We start from the raw sequence: 24,085 nt of genomic DNA, 5'->3' as shown, positions 1-24,085 counted from the left end.
AGTTAAGTTTTTATATTTATTAAAACACTTTTTTATTTTTTTACATATCTTTATTTAGTCCCGACCACGACTTATCGTCGTCAATCCATAAATCAAATAACTAACTTCTTATTCTACGCTGCCACCTTAAATACCCTTTGTCTGTCTATGTTGTAGTTGTTGTCATATGCCTTGATCCCGCATGCCCGGTGACACTGTTATTGGGATGCATTGTTAGCGAACGCCACTGTTAAGTTGTTGTTAAGCAATGCTCTTAGTCTGGGTACCGTAAAGGGATTTGCTGTTTTTCATTGTTACTGATGATCACGTTAGGATCCCATGACTGGACATATTAAGGCGTGATGATTATAGACGGCGCACTTGTTTGTGAAAAACAAGATCACACCGCTAAGCTCTTAGTTGGGTGTCTGGGTACCGTAAAGGAATTTACTGTTTTTCATTGTTACTGATGATCACGTTAAGATCCCATAACTGGACATATTACGGCGTGATGATTATAGACGGCGTATTTGTTTGTGAAAAACAAGATCAAAGCAATGCTAACAGCTGGGTCAAATATTAGGGCAGGCATGATATGATAACTTCTACAACACAAAGCAAAAGAAATAGACTCTTATCATTACCAGTTATTGGAAATGATACATAAACTGTTGAGCAACGTTCGACCATGAGTTCTTGAGAAAATAACGACAATCGAAACTAGCATTATGTAAGTATACAATAAACCTTTTCTAATTTACCATTCCTTACATATATATGTACATATGTACTCATAAACACATTTTTTAGAGCTTGTATTTGGTTTCCAATTCCCTTCGTTGGTGATTTCAACACCCAAATGATGGCGCTGCGTTTACTAGTCATGTTACTAAAGTGTGTAGATTCAAAAAGCCTTCAAAATGAACTTGATAAGATTCGAGGTGTACCCAAATCTTTCATGAAGAATAAGCTGACCGCGGCGATATCTGTTGCAAATTTTCATGCAGCCAAATTCGAAAACGTAAGATTAAACTGGATTTGAACTACGTTAAAATTTAGAATACATATGGATTAAAACACGTTTTGTTGGCAACTAAAAACTTATTGTTAAGAAATCTGCAGGCACCCCAATACTAGGACTCAGGTCGCTAAGCCTCTTGTTTCAAATATTGTAGAGAACTTTTATATTGATGTATGTATTCATTATAGAATTTTTCGATTAACTGTTAGGAAGCATTTTTGAAAAATGTTTACGGAATATCTAGAGTTTCCGATTATAGTAAACCAGGAAAAAGTCAAGCAAAATGGCGGTCTATTTCACATTAAAGTTGTAGTATCTAGGTTAAGTTAGGTTAGGTTGAAGCGGTTGTGCTGTGGGACACCCTCAGGCTCATAGCCCATTGTGATGCCGCGTGAAGAGCTTGTCCATATCTCTCCTAAAACCAGTGTGTGTTTTTCAAAAATTTTCAAATGTCACCGCTCAAATAAATGGTACATGCGTATAGTATACTGGTGCATAAATTCGAGCTTAGTAAACAGTTGGTTGTTGTACCGCAGAGACATTGCACATACAGACGGCGAATCAAAGTATATGCGGCTTATAAATTTTCAATTGGATGTTGCTGCCGAACTTTTGAACGCAAGTCAAACTACAGCTGTCGCCAAAAAGAGAGGTCGTCCATCATCACTCCTTTTGACAATGAATTCAGGAACTGCACCATCTTCTCCAGCATCACCAGCTCCATCATCACCAGCTGCTTCTACAGGATCTGAATCAAATCCCTATAAAAGAGCTTATATTGAAGACCCACCAAAATCACTACGACTTGATGGTTATAGTCATTGGCTGGAATGGAGAACAAGAGGCCGATGTAGAGTATGCACCACTGGGTTTCCAAGCTGTAAATGCAGCAAATGTAATGTGCACTTCTTTTCCAATCCCCAAAAAAACTGTTTCGTATCTTATCATACATAAAATATAAATTAACGGCATTTGTAAAAGAAATAAACTTGTTTTTAAATATATACCACCATTGCCCAATGTTGCATATACGCAACATCCTGTAGCTCTTGAATTAGGACACCTAGGACCTTGAAATTTTGAACAGTTAATACTGATGTTAACCCTATCTTATATATCTACTCAAAAAAATGTTTGCCCCGCTCATTTTAATTCGGGCATGAGAGGGTTAAGCAAAAACGAACTGTTTTCGTCTGTTAGTTTTGGCGCGTTTCTTCTGGCAGTCTGCCATTTCGCCTATCAGCTGTTCAAAATCCCATAATGTGTGAGTGCTGCCAAGTTTTTAAACGTCCTCATGGGCGCGCTCCCTCTCAAAATGAATAAGTTTCACATCTAGTCATCTATGCTTGTAGCAAATACAAAAAAAATTCTATTAACAAACAAAGCGCTGGATGAAAATTTTATTTTACGCGATTTTAAACACATTTATACTGATTTTATTAATAATATCAAATGCCAGCAGAGTAAACGAATATAAAAGTGGTTGTGCGCGTTCGGCCTTACAGCCGAAGGAAGCTGGAACAGAATCAGCGACAAATCGTCAAGGTACTGGATAATAACACGCTGCTCTTTGATCCCGATGAAGAAGATGATGAATTCTTTTTCCAAGGAACAAAACAAAACTATCACGATATTACAAAACGAGTGAACAAGAAGATTAGTATGGACTTTGATCGAGTATTCGACCCAAAAGCAAAAAATCAAGAAATTTTTGAGGAATGCACTTCACCTTTAGTTGCTTCAGTTCTGAACGGGTATGGTTCATTAAACGTTAACAATAGTTACAATTTGAATTCATTTGGTTCATTTATATAAACCATTTACAATTGTTCCGTGTTTGTTTATGGTGCTACTGGAGCAGGGAAAACCTTTACTATGCTCGGCAATGAAAATTGCCCGGGACTAACGTTTCTAACTATGCGTGAATTATTTGAAAAAATACTAGCTCAAAGTTCTACCCATAAATTTGATGTGGGTGTAAGTTATTTAGAACTGTACAATGAATTGGTAATAAACCTTTTGACAAAAACGGGGCCATTAAAACTTCGAGAGGACTCGAATGGAGTGGTTGTTAGTGGATTAGTTTTGAAGCCCATATATAGCGCTGATGATCTGTTACAGCTGCTGGCACAAGGAAACTCCAATCGCACTCAACATCCAACGGATGCAAAGGCAGAGAGCTCACGTTCACATGCCATATTTCAAGTTCACATTCTTATGACAGACCGCAAAACAGGAAAGAAGCGAACAGTTAAATTATCTAAGATTGATTTAGCGGGAAGTGAACGTGCTGCCAGTACAAAAGGTGTTGGTGTGCGTTTCAAGGAAGGCGCAAGTATAAATAAAAGCTTATTGGCATTGGAAAATTGTATCAATAAATTGGCAGATGGAATGAAACACATTCCTTATCGTTATTCAAACTTGACGCGTATTCTGAAAGATTCTCTAGGAGGTAATTGTCAGACCCTAATGGTAGCTAATGTCTCGATGAGTTCGTTGACATATGAAGACACATATAACACACTAAAAGTATGTAATTCGGTTAAACATGTTTTTATCCAAAAATTTAACTATATATTTACACTTCTAGTATGCAAGTCGAGCTAAGAAGATTCGTACGACTTTGAAGCAGAATGTTCTTAAATCAAATATGCCGAAAGATTTCTATATTAAAAAGGTTACGGAACTTACGACAGAAAATGAACGTTTTAAAACTAAGGTAGCTCAACTTGAAAAGGCTTTAGAAGCGACCCCATTATACAATGAAAGCCAGTTAAAAGCCTGGTACAGCAAGATTGATGCGGTATATTCGTCCGCCATTAAGACACAAGAGTACGTTATAGGTAATCAGAGCAAAATAAAGAGCCTAAATTTTCGTGAAAAATTGAAGAAATTGAGCGAAACTCGGCAAAATCACTGGAGGTGAGTTTGTTTAAATTTTTTATTAATTTAAATTTAAAAATATCGAAAATATAATAATTTCGTTATTCTAGGAACCTTTGAAAATAATACGTATTCAAAAATTTTTATTAGCTGAGTAGCGAAAAATTTACTACAACACATTTAAATACAATTTATTCATATATTTTTATTATTCAGTCTTGGCATAAGAAGTTGTGTATTTCACTATTTAAGATTCGCCAAGTAGCTCTTTCTGTTTAGTTGCTAGTAATTTGTCTGCTTCTGCTATATAGTTATCCGCAATAGCTGTTACTTGTGTTTGGATAGCGAAGATATCATCCTTAGACATTTCAGACTGTTTTTTTAGAGCCTTCGCATTTTTTGATAGGTTCTCGCGATGTTCTTTTGTCACTTTCGGTATAAGAATGAAAAGCGTGGTTCCATCTTGTTGTGGATTAAGATTCATGCCACTATTATCAATTGCATTTAGTACATCAGGTATGGTTTGAGGAAAAGCAATCATATTAACAACAATTGTTTTAGGATTTTTTCGTGAAATTTGCGCGAGCTCCTGCAATTCATGCTCAGCACCATCGATGTGCACACGCAGGGTTTCTATACCACCTGAGGTAGAACGTAATGACAAATGTTTAATGAAATCTTCTTTCATCTGCTGAACCGCCTTCTGCATTTGTCCATTTACCGCATCGAAGTTTATTACCTCGCGGAGTTGCGTTTCATTAATTTCAATTTTGGCCGTGTTTTTACCTTTCTCCTTTTTCTTATCTTTGCTTTTTGCATAACCTCGCATCTGAGATATGGTTATTAAGGGTAGCTGTGCCTGCATTGTCTGGGTTACGGAAGAAGTTTGTGTAATACCAAATGTTTTGGTGGGACTTGGTAACTGTTTTAAATGTCCTAAATGTAGATCACGTCCCAACACATAGCGCAGAATCGGAAATATTTTTCTTGTGTACATTGTTAGCACAATAGGATTGGTTTTGCAAAATACTTAGAATTAGCGCGTCTGCTGCGTTAATGAGCATTCAATAAAAAATTTAGTTTTGACATTTGGCTTGGCACATTGGCCGACCAGCTGTTGGCGTTATTTTTACACATTTTCCTCATTTATTTTCTCTCTCGTAAACATGTGCATATTAGTAATTGTGTATGTACATATTTTTGTACTTTTACATATCACTCTCGTAGAAGCAGAAGTAACAAATAAAAGCCAGAAAAAATTCACGAGATTTATTAGTTGTGGCCCCCAATTTCTCGTCCTGAAATAAAGAGGGAGATCTTCCAAATAATCAGGCCAATGATGGTCTGCCATAATAACAACATGGGCTTTTGCTAATGATTTCAAAGGTGCCAATACTTTTTGGAATAAAATATCTTTGCATACTGCAAAAGTATCATTTTATAGAAAACCTAAGTTGAAGAAATAAAAGAATTGAATAGATTTAAAAAGTTCTATGAATTCCGAAGTTGGCGGGATGGTTTCTCTGGGCACACTCCCTCTTCAGTGTTCGTTCGTGGTAAAACTCTCTCATTGCCCGTTTGCGAGAACTCTGCGGTTCGAACTGGAACATTCCATACGCGTGATATTTATCATATTGTAGGATGATACTTTGGGTGAATGTGCATGGGGATGTTTAAAAATAACTCCGGGCATAAACTAATATCTTATGGTCAATAAGCATAACATTAACAAATTCAAATACTTACATTAGAAGAGAACGCCATGATTACAAACTATTCCTCGAATGTAATATGAAATTCAATGTCTTACAATCATAAATGCACCCAGTAATTCCTTGTCATCGTTTTTTTCGTACCCATTTTTTTATCAACTTTACTTACCTTATGAAAAACAATTCAAAGATACATACCTTCTACTCAAATATGAACGAGACGGTATCAATAAAACGGTCCGCGGATGACATATGGCAAAAATAAATTTTTTGTTTTTTGGTAGGACTGTTATAAGCTTACATGGCAAATTTCAGCGTGATATGTCACATGGTTGGTTTTCTGTGCTACTGTAAACAAGTCAAGCTCGAGTGTATTCTTCGAATTCTCTTTTATGACATCAATTGTCTCAAAATGTTTTCCACGGAGCGGCAACTTGAGCTTGGGAAACAGGAAAAAGTCACATGGAGCCATATCAGGCGAATACGGTGCTTGCGGAACGATATTAACATTATTTTTGTTCAAATAATCGCGAACAAGACGTGATGTGTGAGCTGGTGCATTATCGTGATGCAAGAACCATGACTTGTTGTCCCACAATTCCTTCCTTTTAAGACGAATGTTCTCGCGCAAACGCTTTAAAACGTCTAAATAATAAGGAAGGAACTCCGAGTGCACCACAAAATTTCAAACAAATTCTTTGAATTTCCATCGTTAAATTCGAAGAACACACTCGTGCTTGACTTGTTTACAGTAGCACAGAAAACAAACTATGTGACATATCACGCTGAAATTTGCCATGTAAGCTTATAATAGTCCTACCAAAAAACAAAAAATTTATTTTTGCCATATGTCATCCGCGGACCGTTTTATTGATACCGTCTCGTTCATATTTGAGTAGAAGATAGATATAATAATTTCAAATTGGCCAATATATGCTCTTTAAGATGCTTCCTGCTTCCACTTCTAATTATAATAAACAAATCTGCAAACTTGAGGAGGAATCTACGGGTTGGCGTAGAAAGCTGCATGACGCAAATAAGGACTTGGAGAAGTTAAAAAAGGAAATCGAAGAATCTAAATACGTCGAAATTTTAAAGACATATCTAAAAGGAAAAGATTTAGAAGTCCGTTTCTCGAAACAAGATATTAATATCAATCACATTTCGGGCATAAATGCAGAGTTCATGCGTGATTCAGATAAACTACGGAAAGCCTTTGGAATGGCATGCGAATTACTACAAAAAACCAATGCGGATATCAACACTGATATCCAAAATAAATACGAGCAGTTGCAGCAATTCATAAAGAGTCACGCATACTTTGGTCATGATGACTATAAAAAAGATAGTGATGAAGATTTGGAAGCACCATCACTGCAAAGTAATGGGAAACGTTCATATAAAACCAGTGCAAGCATTGTGAAGAAGTACCGTAGGAAATGTCCAAAATTGGAAAATAACTTTGAATTAGGCTTAGATATTACGGAGGACACCGATTCGGATGATGGCAATAGTATTTTCAAAAAACCCACACTCATACGCACAGATATGAATGAGACACATGTCTTGACATGTGCCACGGATGATGAGTATAGTACGAGTACGGATGTTAGTTCCAAAAAACCTTCCTCGGAAAGTAAAGAAAACTTATTGCGAAAAAGGAATTTGATTGGCAATATATTGTCAGAGCAAATTGCAAGAGTCCCAGTAAATAAGGAACGAGTGAAGAATGGTTATTATTTGTGTACAATACATAATATTCAATAGCATAGCATTGACTGATTTATTTTATTGTTACAGCTTTATACTAAGTTTCCACCGCAGCCGGAGTTTGGGTTCTCTGCCGCTATCGTGTTCTTAGCGCAAACACGAAACAAAACACCTGTCAAATCCCATACAAAATTAAAACACAACTCCATACCTAAACCCACTTTTCAAAGCGTGTTTTGTTGGGTTTGCGTCTAATATAATTATTAAGTGGTGGCAATGTTGCTCATTTTCCTCATTTATTATTGCATTCTTATCGAAACATGGCAACAATGATTGCAATTTGTCAATATGACATTTGATTGACGCACCGGCTATCCATTTGGTGAATCTTGCTCAAATGACTGTTATATATATCAAACCAGAGAACGTAAATTCATAGAGAAGGCGCAGTCCCGGCCCGTTCCTCCTAACAAAATACGGGTAGGAAAATGAAATCAGCACAAGTTAACAGTAGGAAATTAATTAATATGGCTGCCGGAGAGAAATGAGAGGGAGAGAGTGATACGCAATGTAAAAAAATGTAGTTTACATTAGCTTACATTTGCTTGCGTACAGAACAGAGTTGTTCATTTGATATGTCCATATGATTTGTATGCATGTTTACAGATTTGTTCTTTTTGGTTTTTTTATAAAAATTGCGCGTAATTTAGGACATATGTATGTAATTAAGTTATGAAAATTGCGCGAAATTTTATGTATGCATGTTTATATACATATATTAGCAAAGGACATATTTATTTTAGGTTTACATATATGAAAATTGCGCCAAATATTGGAAAAAATGTTTGATTGCATTAGATTTGATTTTGATTGGATAAATGTACATATGTACATACATATATGAAAATTGCGCCAAATATTGAAAAGCTCTTATGATTGCTTGTAACCAATTGAACTTGAATGCGCACATTCTCATTATTTTATTTACATATTTATAAAAAACTTTTGAATTTAAAGGATCGGGTGTAGGATAATGCCGTATGGGTAATTTGAGTGGCTCAAGAACAACTTTTATATCTTTCAATATTTACACGCATTTTAATACAATCTTATATATAAAAATGGAGACGTTTTTTTGTGTTCGTTAGTCGCCGATTCACGCCTAAACACATTCACCGATTTCAATCAAACTTTCACAGATCATTGGTATTGGTCCATAGATGGTTTATGTGAAGTTTTAAAGAAATCGGTAAAAGTATGCGTGCGTTGTGTAAGTGTGAAAAATGCAATATTTGCGTGTTTCCCTTATACGGACATTAGGTATACGGAATGAAAATACACGCGAATGAATAGAATATACACAGACATGAATAACATTGCTTCCATGTCGAGTGACGTATGGGACTGTATTATTCGTAACGCAATAGTTGTCCTCTCTTTTGTTTCCCTTTTATGCATGCGTGACACGGCATCAAAGCACATTGCTTTTTTTTAAACTGGAAAAATATTTTGAGCTTCATTTGAACGTTTTATGATTTAGATAAAATAAAAATTCGTTAAATATATTTGATTCCATTAATAACCATAAGACTGTATTTTTCGAAGTTCAAAGCCGACGAGCAAAATGTAAAAAATAAATCCTCCTGTATGTACATATATATACTCGAAAAAGTTATGCTAACACTTTTTTCATGCATTTAGGTAGTCAATTTTATATGGTTTATACGTTTACGAGATAAAGGTATAGCGCTGAAGACAAATGCTCAGGATATAGTACAAAAATGCATATTTCACATAGTAATATTATCATTGTTAAAAGAGAACAAGTTTGTATTAGGTAATAATTAAATAATGCAACCTTATGTTCTGCTTTGACGAGTGGAAAAACCAAAATAAATAATTATATAATATTTGTATGTGTGTTTAAAAGAGTTGGATTATTTTGTGAGTGTAAGCGGTTTTAAAGCCAAAGAATAGTTGCAACATTAAAAAATTGCTGAAACACATTTTCATTTAACAACTAAAATAACAAATATGAGCAAAATATGTGCTTTCTTCAATTTTCTTCTGTTGCCAACTTTCTTAAAAACGTGAATTCACCGCGATGCGATACAGAAACAAAAAGACAGCGACAGCGCGCAGAGGGTTTTGAGCAGTAATATAAATTTGTACCAAACAACGCATTAAATAGTCATTTTAGTATACTTTTGGTGTTTACTTATTCAACTAAATGCATGTATTAGTTTTTCTTTAAGAAATTAATCTAAAATTTGCAACTTTTTTTTTATGATTTCTAAAGATTACTTTATTTTTGCCCAAGAGCAACCTTGCGTACAGAAAATTGTGTTGTACCTAAAACTTCACCACTATAAACTTGGTCCTTATAAAGGACTTTCACCACAGTTTGTTTACTGGATATACTGAGGTCAAAATAATCAGCTGTATCAAAACCATTTGATGAGTGGTCAACAATTTTAAAGTGCGTTTTTCATTGTTGTTTTTTTTTTGGGAAAAAATGTATAAAAACAAAATATATTGTGCGTAAAATTTTAATAATCAGTGAAAATAAAAAAACGGTGGTTTCGTTGTTGTTGTTAGCGATTGTAATGCACATTGTGAGTTTTTCATGTTTTTTTGATTAAATTCAAATGCGAATAAATGATATCGGTCGTCGGTCGCGTAGAACGCAAAATAGATCAAATGAAAGGCAAAATCAATCACAAGAAGAGCGAGAAATTCAAAACCAAAATCAAAGGGAACGTATAGCCAGATCACGTTCAGGCCATTCACCTGAAGAACGTATACAACGTAATGAGCAAGATAGATTAAAATAAACACAATAAACAAAGCACAAGGACAATCGCTAGAATTATGCGGAATTGACTTAGAATATCCATGCTTCTCCCACGGACAATTATATGTATCATGTTCACGTGTAGGAAAACCATCAGTTCTGTTTATTTATACCACAACTCAGGGCAAAACAAAAAATGTAGTTTACGAAAAGGCTTTGCGTTAGTTTAAGTTTAAAATTAACATTAATTTTATATTCTAAAAAAAGAATAAATACACATAGAGTGAATTTAAATCGAGTGTTCATTATTCATTCTTAATTTTGATATGCCTAGCGAAGCAGGCAGAGGGTCCGCTAGTACACTTATAAATTGGTACAATATAATACATATATGTATGTATTTTGTTCTAAATTTCACTTCAATTCATAAAATATATGGTCACAAACGCATTTTTACTGGTTTTTATAGTTGTATTCAAAACAACAATATCCTTTCGCTAAATTACACAATTTTAACAATTAATTACTTGAAAACTATAAATCTCCGGAGGGTGCGGTTTCTTGTTTTATATATGTATATGATTATACTGAATATACCTCAATTTAAATTTTGTAAAAATTAAAATAAAAATTTTAATTAGGCTATGATGATGTCCCACCGAACAAGTGGACCGAAAAAAAGAAAAAAAGGAGCTGATGTATCGAGAGCTGCGTGCCTAAGGATAAAGTTATACTTTTTGCGTTTCCTAGGGACGAAGAGACCCGTAAGAATTGGGCCTTGGCTTGCATCGTGCAAGTGTCAAGCACTGACAGGGTTTTTATTTGCCAACGCCATTTTGAACCCACATTGGTTACAAAATATAAACTCTTGAAAGGGGCTTTTCCTTGCTTCAATTTAGAGCCAGTAAATAGAAGTCGCTCGCCTAGTGCTGGCTCTGATTGGGCTTGCCCGCCCGTCACTGCAACTTATTGTAGGGTAGTTAAGCAAGTAGAAGAAGATTTAACTCTGGAAGAGTTTGAGAAATATTGTTCTTTTATGGTTAAAGGGTTGTGCTCCAAGTGGAAGTATGTATTTTCCTATTATATTTCCAAAAATGGTTTTAATGGTACAGAGTTACATCAAATTGTAATGAGTAACATTTTATTTTTCAGGGTTTTCTCCGTCTTTCAGATTTTTCTCTATCTTTCAGGTTTTCCTTTTATCTTATTTTTCAGGTAGCACCTGAGCCTAGATTTTTAAACCACTACAATTATTTACTTCGACAGGATTTCCTTACAAAATCAATATATTCGTTCAGCTAAATCAAATGAATATCTGCATATGAAAAATCGTTCATATGGACGTGCAAAAGCAAACACGCATATACATAAATACATGCCTACGAACTTCCATAGACATACATACATATGAGGCTGCGAGCACTTCGACAGAAAAAATATTTCGATTTGCTATTGCTGTCGAGAATTGAGAACACATATTTACATACATATATTGATGCATACTTATGTACGGAGCCGCGGCCACTCGACAAAAATTCAAGATTTAACAAATATTGGCAAATAATTCAACGCGAAATATTCCAATATTGACTATTTTCGAATGGTCGCGAAAATTGGCATATGGGCGGCTCGTTTTATGAATGAAAGTACTTTGCTCGTAGAAATATGAGCTCGAACTTATCAATGAATTTGTTTTTGTTGTGCTTTTTAATATTTGAAACTGTTCAGCGCCGTCGCGGGTAAATAATCATGGCCGCAGCAGCTACGCCTAGGAATGCATTTTGTTCTTGTAGTCGCTAGGCTTAGAATTTTAGTTTTGGAAGCATACACATGTAAGGGCAAAAGTAAGTATGTGCGGTTATATTATATGTATATACGAATATTCATTGTTTTGCTTAGAATAGAAACATTTACGTACATATGTACATTGTCCCAACATATGTATTCATATATGCATATATACATACATATGTTTATGTACGCGAATGCCGTTTAGATGAGTTTTTTTTGCATATGTAGGAATATGTTTGCATACGTTTGTCTATTTGCTTTTGAATTTTTTATATGTAGATACATATGAGCTGTGTTTTGAGGCAGGTCAAGATTTTTTTCTGCCCACATGAATATGGATGGTAGATGTTACATCTATTTAGTATATGAATACATATATGTACATACATATGGATATAAAAATTTAAAAAGGACACATATTGTTGAATAATAACCGTTGATGCAAATGAATGGTTTACAAATCCATTTTTTTATGTGAATATTTTGAAATTATTTTGATAATGCACTTAATATCAATACAATTTAGTTAATTAGATACTTAAAATTTCACATTCATGCATGCATATATGTACTTAGAATTAATTTATTCATCTCACAAGAAATAACCCATTTGCGCATGCAAAATGCCTACGGGAAATAAGCATGAAAAATAAATGTGATTTTTGCATACATACATATGTACATATGTATATTAGAAATATGTTTGCATACGTTTGTCTATTTGCTTTGAATTCTTTATATGCAGATTGTGTATGAGAGGTGTATGAGCTGGGTTTTGAGGCAAGTCATGTTTTTTTCTGCCCACATGAATATGGATGGCCACATGAAGATGGAATGGTTTACAAAGTTATTTTTTTGTTATGATATTTGAATAATTTTGATAATAGACCTAAATTCAATACAATTTAGTCAATTAGATACTTAAAATTTCATATTCATGCATGCGTATACTTAGAATTATTATTATTATTATTTATTAGAGAAATATGAAATATAACACTAATTGATAGAGCACACTAGCTACTTAGGCCTACGGTGCTATTGCGTTACTTAGAATTAATTTATTCATCTCACAAGAAATAATCTATTTGCGCATGCGAAATGCCGACGGCAAATAAGCATGAAAGAAAAATGTACAAGTCTGCTGTTATTTTCTTTTCCCTAACATCAAATCATGACATTTTACATTTCAATGCAAACGTTATATTTATTTCTGTTGACTACGCTCCGCTATGTTAACTCTCTTCTGTTAACTTCCTACCCTCGTTTTGATGTGTTTTGACATTTAACCTGTCCATTCGTTCCTGCGCCTTCTCTATGAATTTACGTTCTCTGTATCAAACAACAGGTAAAAAACCGAGTGTTAAGCGAATAGAGGCTACTGGTGATGCGCCAATTCCGCAATATGGACCGGGAATAGTTTTACACGAACATCTATACTAATATGTATTATAAAGAGGAAAACTTTGTTTGTTTGTTTGTTACGAATAGGCTCAAAAACTACTGGACCGATTTTAAAAATTCTTTCACCATTCGAAAGCTACATCATCCACGAGTAACATGGATCATATTTTATTTTGGAAATAGGGCTCGAGATATAGGTCAAAACGTGGACCCGGGTAACCTTCGGATGTGTATGTACAATATGGGTATCAAATGGAAGCTGTTGGTGAATGCTTTAGTCCAGAGTATCTTTCCTGCCGCTCCGTGACTAGGGTCTCGAGATAGAGACCAAAACGTGGACCCTAGAATGTGTTTGTACAATATGGATATCAAATTGAAGCTGTTGGTGAATGCTTTAGTACAGAGTATTTTTCATGCCGCTCCGTGACTGGGGTCTCGAGATATAGGTCAAAACGTGGACCCGGGTAACCTTTGGTTGTGTATGTACAATATGGGTATCAAATGAAAGCTGTTGATAAGTGCTTTAATACGGGGTAATTTTCATACCTATTGATGACTAGGGTCTGGAAATATATGCCAAAACGTGGACCCGCCGTGTCTTTGAACCGAATTAAACCAAACTTACACACATTGTTAAGGAGGTATTGAAGATGGTTTCCGTATAGTATGGATACCTATTGGTAGATAGGGTCTCGCGATATAGGTCAAAACGTGGACCCGGGTAACCTTCGGATGTGTATGTACAATATGGGTATCAAATGGAAGCTGTTGGTGAATGCTTTAGTTCAGAGTATTTCCATCCGCTCCGTGACTAGGGTCTCGAGATAGAGACCAAAACGTGGACCCTAGAATGTGTTTGTACAATATGGATATCAAATGAAAGCTGTTGATAAGTGCTTTAATACGGGATAATTTTCATACCTATTGATGACTAGGGTCTCGAAATATATGCCAAAACGTGGACCCGCCGTGACTTTGCACCGAATTAAACCAAACTTACACACATTGTTAAGTAGGTATTGAAGATGGTTTCCGTATAGTATGGATACCTATTGGTAGATAGGGTCTCGAGATATAGGTCAAAACGTGGACCCGGGTAACCTTCGGATGTGTATGTACAATATGGGTATCAAATGAAAGCTGTTGATAAGTGCTTTAATACGGGGTAATTTTCATACCTATTGATGACTAGGGTCTGGAAATATATGCCAAAACGTGGACCCGCCGTGTCTTTGCACCGAATTAAACCAAACTTACACACATTGTTAAGGAGGTATTGAAGATGGTTTCCGTATAGTATGGATACCTATTGGTAGATAGGGTCTCGAGATATAGGTCAAAACGTGGACCCGGGTAACCTTCGGATGTGTATGTACAATATGGGTATCAAATGGAAGCTGTTGGTGAATGCTTTAGTTCAGAGTATTTCCATCCGCTCCGTGACTAGGGTCTCGAGATAGAGACCAAAACGTGGACCCTAGAATGTGTTTGTACAATATGGATATCAAATGAAAGCTGTTGATAAGTGCTTTAATACGGGGTAATTTTCATACCTATTGATGACTAGGGTCTCGAAATATATGCCAAAACGTGGACCCGCCGTGTCTTTGCACCGAATTAAACCAAACTTATGCACATTGTTAAGTAAGTATTGAAAATGGGTTTCGTAAAGTTTGGTTGTAATTCGGAGCACTGGCAACGGGTACAGCGTTCTTTTGAGCCAGCCATAATGTCGCTTACTTTTTTAACGCTTGGGGCGGAACTGAACTGTCAAATTGACAGTGTGAGTTACAATGTGTCAATATTTCTTTCTGATTTGGATGCCATAAGGAAAAAGCGTAAGTGCAACATGTAAAAATTGTTTGTGAATTTTTTTGGAGTGGATTTTGGAACAGTGAATAATTTCTTACGAAATTTGAGAATTTAATGTGAAATCCGAATGAAATTTTTTGTTATGATATTTGAATAATTTTGATAATAGACCTAAATTCAATACAATTTAGTCAATTAGATACTTAAAATTTCATATTCATGCATGCGTATACTTAGAATTATTATTATTATTATTTATTAGAGAAATATGAAATATAACACTAATTGATAGAGCACACTAGCTACTTAGGCCTACGGTGCTATTGCGTTACTTAGAATTAATTTATTCATCTCACAAGAAATAATCTATTTGCGCATGCGAAATGCCGACGGCAAATAAGCATGAAAGAAAAATGTACAAGTCTGCTGTTATTTTCTTTTCCCTAACATCAAATCATGACATTTTACATTTCAATGCAAACGTTATATTTATTTCTGTTGACTACGCTCCGCTATGTTAACTCTCTTCTGTTAACTTCCTACCCTCGTTTTGATGTGTTTTGACATTTAACCTGTCCATTCGTTCCTGCGCCTTCTCTATGAATTTACGTTCTCTGTATCAAACAACAGGTAAAAAACCGAGTGTTAAGCGAATAGAGGCTACTGGTGATGCGCCAATTCCGCAATATGGACCGGGAATAGTTTTACACGAACATCTATACTAATATGTATTATAAAGAGGAAAACTTTGTTTGTTTGTTTGTTACGAATAGGCTCAAAAACTACTGGACCGATTTTAAAAATTCTTTCACCATTCGAAAGCTACATCATCCACGAGTAACATGGATCATATTTTATTTTGGAAATAGGGCTCGAGATATAGGTCAAAACGTGGACCCGGGTAACCTTCGGATGTGTATGTACAATATGGGTATCAAATGGAAGCTGTTGGTGAATGCTTTAGTCCAGAGTATCTTTCCTGCCGCTCCGTGACTAGGGTCTCGAGATAGAGACCAAAACGTGGACCCTAGAATGTGTTTGTACAATATGGATATCAAATTGAAGCTGTTGGTGAATGCTTTAGTACAGAGTATTTTTCATGCCGCTCCGTGACTGGGGTCTCGAGATATAGGTCAAAACGTGGACCCGGGTAACCTTTGGTTGTGTATGTACAATATGGGTATCAAATGAAAGCTGTTGATAAGTGCTTTAATACGGGGTAATTTTCATACCTATTGATGACTAGGGTCTGGAAATATATGCCAAAACGTGGATCCGCCGTGTCTTTGAACCGAATTAAACCAAACTTACACACATTGTTAAGGAGGTATTGAAGATGGTTTCCGTATAGTATGGATACCTATTGGTAGATAGGGTCTCGCGATATAGGTCAAAACGTGGACCCGGGTAACCTTCGGATGTGTATGTACAATATGGGTATCAAATGGAAGCTGTTGGTGAATGCTTTAGTTCAGAGTATTTCCATCCGCTCCGTGACTAGGGTCTCGAGATAGAGACCAAAACGTGGACCCTAGAATGTGTTTGTACAATATGGATATCAAATGAAAGCTGTTGATAAGTGCTTTAATACGGGATAATTTTCATACCTATTGATGACTAGGGTCTCGAAATATATGCCAAAACGTGGACCCGCCGTGACTTTGCACCGAATTAAACCAAACTTACACACATTGTTAAGTAGGTATTGAAGATGGTTTCCGTATAGTATGGATACCTATTGGTAGATAGGGTCTCGAGATATAGGTCAAAACGTGGACCCGGGTAACCTTCGGATGTGTATGTACAATATGGGTATCAAATGAAAGCTGTTGATAAGTGCTTTAATACGGGGTAATTTTCATACCTATTGATGACTAGGGTCTGGAAATATATGCCAAAACGTGGACCCGCCGTGTCTTTGCACCGAATTAAACCAAACTTACACACATTGTTAAGGAGGTATTGAAGATGGTTTCCGTATAGTATGGATACCTATTGGTAGATAGGGTCTCGAGATATAGGTCAAAACGTGGACCCGGGTAACCTTCGGATGTGTATGTACAATATGGGTATCAAATGGAAGCTGTTGGTGAATGCTTTAGTTCAGAGTATTTCCATCCGCTCCGTGACTAGGGTCTCGAGATAGAGACCAAAACGTGGACCCTAGAATGTGTTTGTACAATATGGATATCAAATGAAAGCTGTTGATAAGTGCTTTAATACGGGGTAATTTTCATACCTATTGATGACTAGGGTCTCGAAATATATGCCAAAACGTGGACCCGCCGTGTCTTTGCACCGAATTAAACCAAACTTATGCACATTGTTAAGTAAGTATTGAAAATGGGTTTCGTAAAGTTTGGTTGTAATTCGGAGCACTGGCAACGGGTACAGCGTTCTTTTGAGCCAGCCATAATGTCGCTTACTTTTTTAACGCTTGGGGCGGAACTGAACTGTCAAATTGACAGTGTGAGTTACAATGTGTCAATATTTCTTTCTGATTTGGATGCCATAAGGAAAAAGCGTAAGTGCAACATGTAAAAATTGTTTGTGAATTTTTTTGGAGTGGATTTTGGAACAGTGAATAATTTCTTACGAAATTTGAGAATTTAATGTGAAATCCGAATGAAATTATGTGTTCGTGGAAAAAACAATTTTTTTCGTTTTTTTTTTTTTTTGAAAAATATAAATGGATAATGGTTAAAAAAGCTCCAATGCTTAATAAAACATATAAATTGAAACGAAAAATTCATGGATGATCAGGAAAAAGACGGTTGTTTCTTAGTTATTCATTTGCGTTGATTTGAAATTTAAAAACAATCTTCTTTTTTCCTGATTTTCAATTTGTATTTTATATTTACTCAAAAACAAATAGAAAAACAAAAAATATTGTTTATGCCAAAGCGATTGAATAAAGAATAAAGAAATAAATAATATGAAAACCATATATTTTCTGTTCTAAACCATATCTATTCTATTTTAGTGTGCCCAGCGAAGGGGGCGGGGTTTGCTAGTTATTTATATACGGTTGGGGGAACAACTGGCTATGATTACTCTTGTGATGTGCATCGCTTAAATTTGCGCACACGAGTGTGGGAATGCGTATATATCTGTCGACCAGATATACGCGAAGATCCAGAGGGTCGTTATCGTCACGAAGTTGTCTACGATGGGCAATACATATATGTGCTGGGTGGTGGTACATCGAATTTAGTGTATGATTTACAACGCATCCCTGCATTTAATTTAATTACAAACCGATGGGAATATTTCGTCACATTACCCGATCGAACATCGCAAACAAATCTAACAATCGAGCAACAAAATTCCGGATATCCAAACCCACGAAAGTGCTTTTCCTGCGTACAGCACACGAAATCGAATGGTGAGGTCAAAGCATTCATTACGGGAGGCTTGCAGGTGCGTAATAATTAAATTTAGTATTATTAAATTATATTTGAAGTTGGATATCCCTTTTCCATTTGCAGGCCGATCAAGTATATTTTTCAGATATATGGAGATTAAATTTTATTACTAAGCAATGGACACTTATAAAAACAGCCTCTCTACCAAAAACTTTGTACTTCCATGCCGCAGCGCACAGTCAAAATGGTTGTATGTACATATTCGGTGGTATTGAATATGATGAAAAACGTATACGACGGTGCAATGTGGATGACCATACCATTATTAAGTGAAATTTGCTGGGAGGCAGTGTTACATTACAGACCAAATCTCAAATTGAATGGCCACTCACAGCTGCTTAAAATGGGCATACCATTGCGCTTTGCACAGAGATTGTGGCATTCTTCAAAAGTCAAATGATTATACAATAAATGAAGAGATATATGGTATGGTATGTCATGTAACGAGCAATAAGAAGCGACAATTTTTATGTTTCATTCTAGACATAAAAGCATAATTATTGTTTGCTAACCATTTAGGAATGACATAGTTTCATATGGAAGAAATGGAACCAAAAGAATAAACATAATAAAATAAGACATTAATAATGAGTAAAAATGAAAAAAGCTAATTAATATGAAAATAAGAGTAATTATTTTTATACGCTACATATGTGTACGAGCAGTTGTGGCGATTTTTTTTACAATATGGTTCATACACTGTCAATGGATGCTCAGATCACGAATTCTAGAAAATTGTATCATAAGAGTGGAAGCAGGATCAAGTGGCCAATCGGGCAACCAGATGAACACCAAATTTAAAAGGATAATAGTCTGCCGTCTGATTTAAAGTTCGTATCCATGAGTCTATGCATAATTAAATTCGCTTTTTCCAGATTAACGATATAAACAAATTATTTTCAATAAAGAAAAGATACCAAGTTTTTAAATCAAGGCGGCAGTAATGTGCTAAATAGGGATTGACCTCGAATGCCTGCAGTTTTTTTCTGCTTAAAAATTAATATGTGAAATGATATTTAAGTTTTAATGAATTGTGCCTTTTAAAGTTGCACTAAGTGCCTACTACTATCTTTTTTCAAAAATGAATAAAATGTTATTTTATAAAATTATGTATTACAAATTTTATTGTTCTGGTGAAAAGTTGTTTTTCAGATTTAAACCAATTGGACTCTTTGTAGGATATGGCTTCATTAAATGCTGAGAGAGACGAAAAGCAGAGTCCCCTATAATATGGACTGGTATTTTTGTGGATCCATACAGCAAGCTCAATTCATCAAGAAGTGCACAACTTTGCAACTCGCGCTTTAGCGATGATTTTTCAAAAATTCCGGAGTCGTTGCATCTTCCAGGACTGCCGCAATGTATATAAGCAAATCTGTATTTTGCGTCTACCAAAGCCAATAGTACTACGGAATACCACCCTTTGTAGTTGTAGTAATTAATGGCTTCTTCCTTTCTTGGATGAATTTCAATATGACATCCATCTGTATAATAAAGATGCTTTTGATTAAACGTTATTTTTATCGCATTACTTATAAACCTACCTATTGCTCCAATACATTGTGGATAGCCCATTGCATTAAAATCTGCGACTCCATTCTCAATTTGCGCCCTTGTCAGTGGAAATTTTTTCAAATATATTGGAGCCAAAGATGTCCCAACTTCATTGCAAAACTCGATGAGTATTTTGCAAACAGTTGCTTTGCCTACTCCAAACAAATGTCCAATTGATCTGTATTCACTAGAAGATCCTAGTGCATACAGAGCAATTGCCACGCGCTTTTTTAGTGAAATCGGGTTTCGATAGTTCGTTTTTCTTTTGGCTATATATATGTGACCAACTCACTATCAATTATTTTAAAATAAAATGATAAAATCAACATAACAAATTGAATTTTATGCACCATTTTATAATTTTATCAATTTTTATAATTCTTATTTCACAATGTCAACAAAAGACAGTTCAAACACAGTTTCTCCCAAACTTTCGGTGGAAACAGTTGACAGTTCTCCCAAACACAACTCCTGCAAACACGGTGTTTGCTTTTGGTGGAAACGTAATATTAATGAAATCAAAAACATTTAATCACCACCGGCTGTTGAAAACTGTAGCTGTTGGTGTTCAAAAGGAAAACAAGAAATTTAGTCCAGTGCAAGTACGCAAAAGTCCGCGAAGTGTTATGGTCAAATGTAAGTGTTCAATATTTGGAGTAAAATTTAAAGACATATTGGTAAAGGACCTGACTTGTCAAAATCATGGAAAATAAAATCAGTATTTTGAGAAGATGCCACCTTCAGTACTCAATTCGCTTTGCGCAGACCTTATGAAAAGTTTTCTTTGACTACGGCAATACTGGCAGTTAAAGTGTCATTCTAAAATATTTTTGTGTTATATTTCTTTCTGGATAGGGATTTTCTGTGACATTATTTATCAGCTCTACATAATAACGAACCTATATGTTCTTACATACAATGGTTTATATCATATATGGTTTATATCATAGATAATAAGATGTGAAACTTTTTCATTTTGAGAGAGAGCGCGCCTATGACAGAGAACGTTAAATATAGAGAAGTCTCACGAGCTACGAATGGTGTGAATTGTCAAAAATGAAGTCTAACCGCGGCCGGGGTTTAACAGAGCTAAGTCTAACCGCGGCCGGGGTTTAACAGAGCTGATTGCAGTGAATTCTCTCTTCCTATATTGGCTCTGCACACAGAGAACGTTCTCTGCTTTTGCTTCTGTAGAAATTCAAATTGACGATTGCCGACGGCATTTTGCAAAGAATTTGCTTGTTCATTTCTACATATGACAACTAAATGATTATTGATGAATAATTTGAATATTTATTATATGCACCAACATTTCAAATCAAAGTAACTTTAATATTTTGATTTAATTTAAAAAAATGCACTATAAAACGACCTCTCACATCTTGGTATGTGCATTTTAGTAAATTGAAAACTATACAAATTTGATGAAAATTTTTACATACAAGTGCTTTGGTATTTTGACATATGTATGTAAATATAATATATGTATATCAATATATACATACATATGTATATGTATTATGTTAGCTATGTTTGTGCAAAAGTTCAATTGGATCTTCAATTCTTATAGTGTTACATATGTATGTATATATCATATTTACATTTGAATATGCATTCATTTGTTCCTTTGCAAACGAAATTTTTTTCAATTTAGATTTATTACTTAATAATATATGTATGCATTTTATAGATAGTATAAAACTTTGAAATTTAAAATAAATAAAAGAAAACTTCAAAGAAACGTATGTATTTGCATATACATATATATTTGTTATTTTTGGACAAAAAGAAATTGGGCATTGTTATACATACATTTGTTTGAAATAAAATTGACCGACAGCATTTTGCAAGGCATTTGAGGCATTACGTTTTTATTTCCGTTCTGTAATTTTTCATCCACATCCTATTCCAGGAGGTATACAAGCATGGTTTGTATACAAGTTTTGATATTCAAAATAAATAAAAGAATAATTTTAACAAACCCAAGATATCCTCCATATTTACATATTTTATAGGATAAAAAAGCATATTCGTATGTTACCGTAAGTATGTATATTTGGATTAGTAACAAAATCTGTTTAAACTGTTTCTTACTACAAACATATGTATGTACATGTATGCATACACATGTAAGAAACAATTAAGCAAAAGTTCAATGTACTGAGGCAACCATGACCTACCTCACGTATTGGCATATTGATGCCCTATTGTATGTATGTCCGTACATACATATACATACATTCTCGACTCCCAACAAAACTATGCTTATTAGTATATACATACATATGTATGTACATACAACAGCACACACAAGGCACTGGCTTTATGCCTCTGCACGCGTATGTTTCCAAAGCTAAAATTATAAGCCGAGCGACTGCAAGAACAAAATACATTCATAGGCGCAGTCGCAGCGGTCAGATTTTTTTAGTCGCAACGACGCTGAAAAATCCAAAATATTCTATAACACTAAGTTCGAGCTCATATGCTAGATATGCCCATATGCCAATTTTCTCGCCAATTCGAAAATAGTCAATATTGTAATATTTCGCGTTGAATTATTTGCCAATATTTGGTAAATCTTCAATTTTTGTGAAGTCGAGTGGCCGCGGCTCCGTACATATGTATGCATCAATATATGTATGTAAATATGTGTTCTAAATTCTCGACAGCAATAGCAAATCGAAATATTCTGTCGCAAGTGCTCGCAGCCTCATATGTATGTATGGCTATGGCAGTTTGTATGCATGTATTTATGTACTATATATGAGTGTTTTGCTTTTGCACGTCCATAGGAACAATTTTTCATATGCAGATATTTATTTTATTGAGCTGAACGAATATGTGTATTGATATTCTAATGAAATCCTGTCGAATTGTATTATTGGTATATGTTTCTTTAAGATCCTCTTACCAAATAAATATTATTACCTTAAGAAAATGAAATACTAGTTTTTTTAATTTTAATTTTTTATTTTTATTCACAGAAATTTATGTATATGTATATATATTACAATGGTCTAAATAATAGGTAATTACATTTCCTGAAATGAAAAAAAAAAATATAAAATTTTGAAAGCACGAATTACGAAATTGTTCTCATACTATAACAATTTCTCACACGACTTCGATATTGACATCGATTAAGTCATTGCGATTTACCTGATTTTTAAAACACTACTCTCAATCCATCATGATTAAGAAAAAATTGTAGTGCTTTAAAAATCTAGGCTCGGGTGCTAGCTGAAAGAGAAGAAAAAATAAAAAAGAAACCTGTAAAATAGACTAAAAAATAGAAAAAACCTGAAACGGGAAAATACCTGTAAAATATATAAATAAAAAAAACCTGAAATATAGAAAAGTGGAAAACCCTGAAATAAAAGAATAGGTATCATCATATGCAAAAGATAGCTAATAGATTATTAATTACCTGTGTGAACGGCGAATCTCTTTTCGTGGGGCCCTGGCTTACAACCTACTTATAACCTACAGCTTTTTTAATTTATTTTGTAGTTTTCTTTCTTTGACTTTATTAACCTCATTATTATCATATTAAGAAAATTTATTTTATAATATAATATAAACGTATAATAATTCAAAGAAGGTTATAGGCATGTTTTTATGATGGAACTCCCTTCCCACAGCCCCCAGGCCGCGCCACCACTCTCATTCATCACTAATAATCGAATATTGCTGAATGTACTTTAAATTTCTTCCTATTAGTCCCTACTCCTACTACTACTATTTTTACCTTACTTTCCTTTTAATACTTTATCTTTACTACTATCTGTAATTTTAATTTTAATTTTGATTTTACTGTTTATCTTTTTATGTAAACTATTCTTAAGGTCAATCATTGTAAAAATAACCTATGGTTGTATGGTTTGACTTAGTAATAATAAATAAATAATATTTGCTTAAATTTAATCTAAAAACTCTTAGTTTTCCCTATTTCCCACTATTTATAGCACACTCTAGACTTCACAATCCGCATAAGCTGTTC

The 24,085-nt window shown here is 34.7% G+C and overlaps 1 protein-coding gene, 1 long non-coding RNA gene and 1 pseudogene across 2 annotated transcripts; 1 reads left to right on the top strand and 2 right to left on the bottom strand.

Moving 5' to 3' along the window:
• The first annotated feature begins 2,452 nt into the window (after positions 1–2,452).
• Positions 2,453–21,049, top strand: LOC129250686 (kinesin-like protein KIF18A; annotated as a pseudogene).
• On the bottom strand, positions 4,106–4,929 carry LOC129249779 (ribosome-recycling factor, mitochondrial-like). Its single transcript, XM_054889411.1, has one exon. It carries the CDS (start codon positions 4,878–4,880, stop codon positions 4,131–4,133), a length of 750 nt encoding a protein of 249 aa, XP_054745386.1. The 5' UTR covers positions 4,881–4,929; the 3' UTR covers positions 4,106–4,130.
• A 2,103-nt stretch (positions 21,050–23,152) lies between the features above and the next one.
• LOC129249780 (uncharacterized) lies at positions 23,153–23,613 on the bottom strand. The gene is made up of 2 exons (XR_008582718.1): positions 23,513–23,613; positions 23,153–23,453 (listed from the first exon to the last, which is right to left on the bottom strand). It is a non-coding gene; the product is annotated as an uncharacterized LOC129249780 (long non-coding RNA).
• Between the last annotated feature and the right edge of the window lie 472 nt (positions 23,614–24,085).

Source organism: Anastrepha obliqua, chromosome 6, assembly GCF_027943255.1.
Source record: "Anastrepha obliqua isolate idAnaObli1 chromosome 6, idAnaObli1_1.0, whole genome shotgun sequence".
NCBI classification, from domain to species: domain Eukaryota; kingdom Metazoa; phylum Arthropoda; class Insecta; order Diptera; family Tephritidae; genus Anastrepha; species Anastrepha obliqua.
This window is presented reverse-complemented; position numbering and strand designations above follow the sequence as displayed.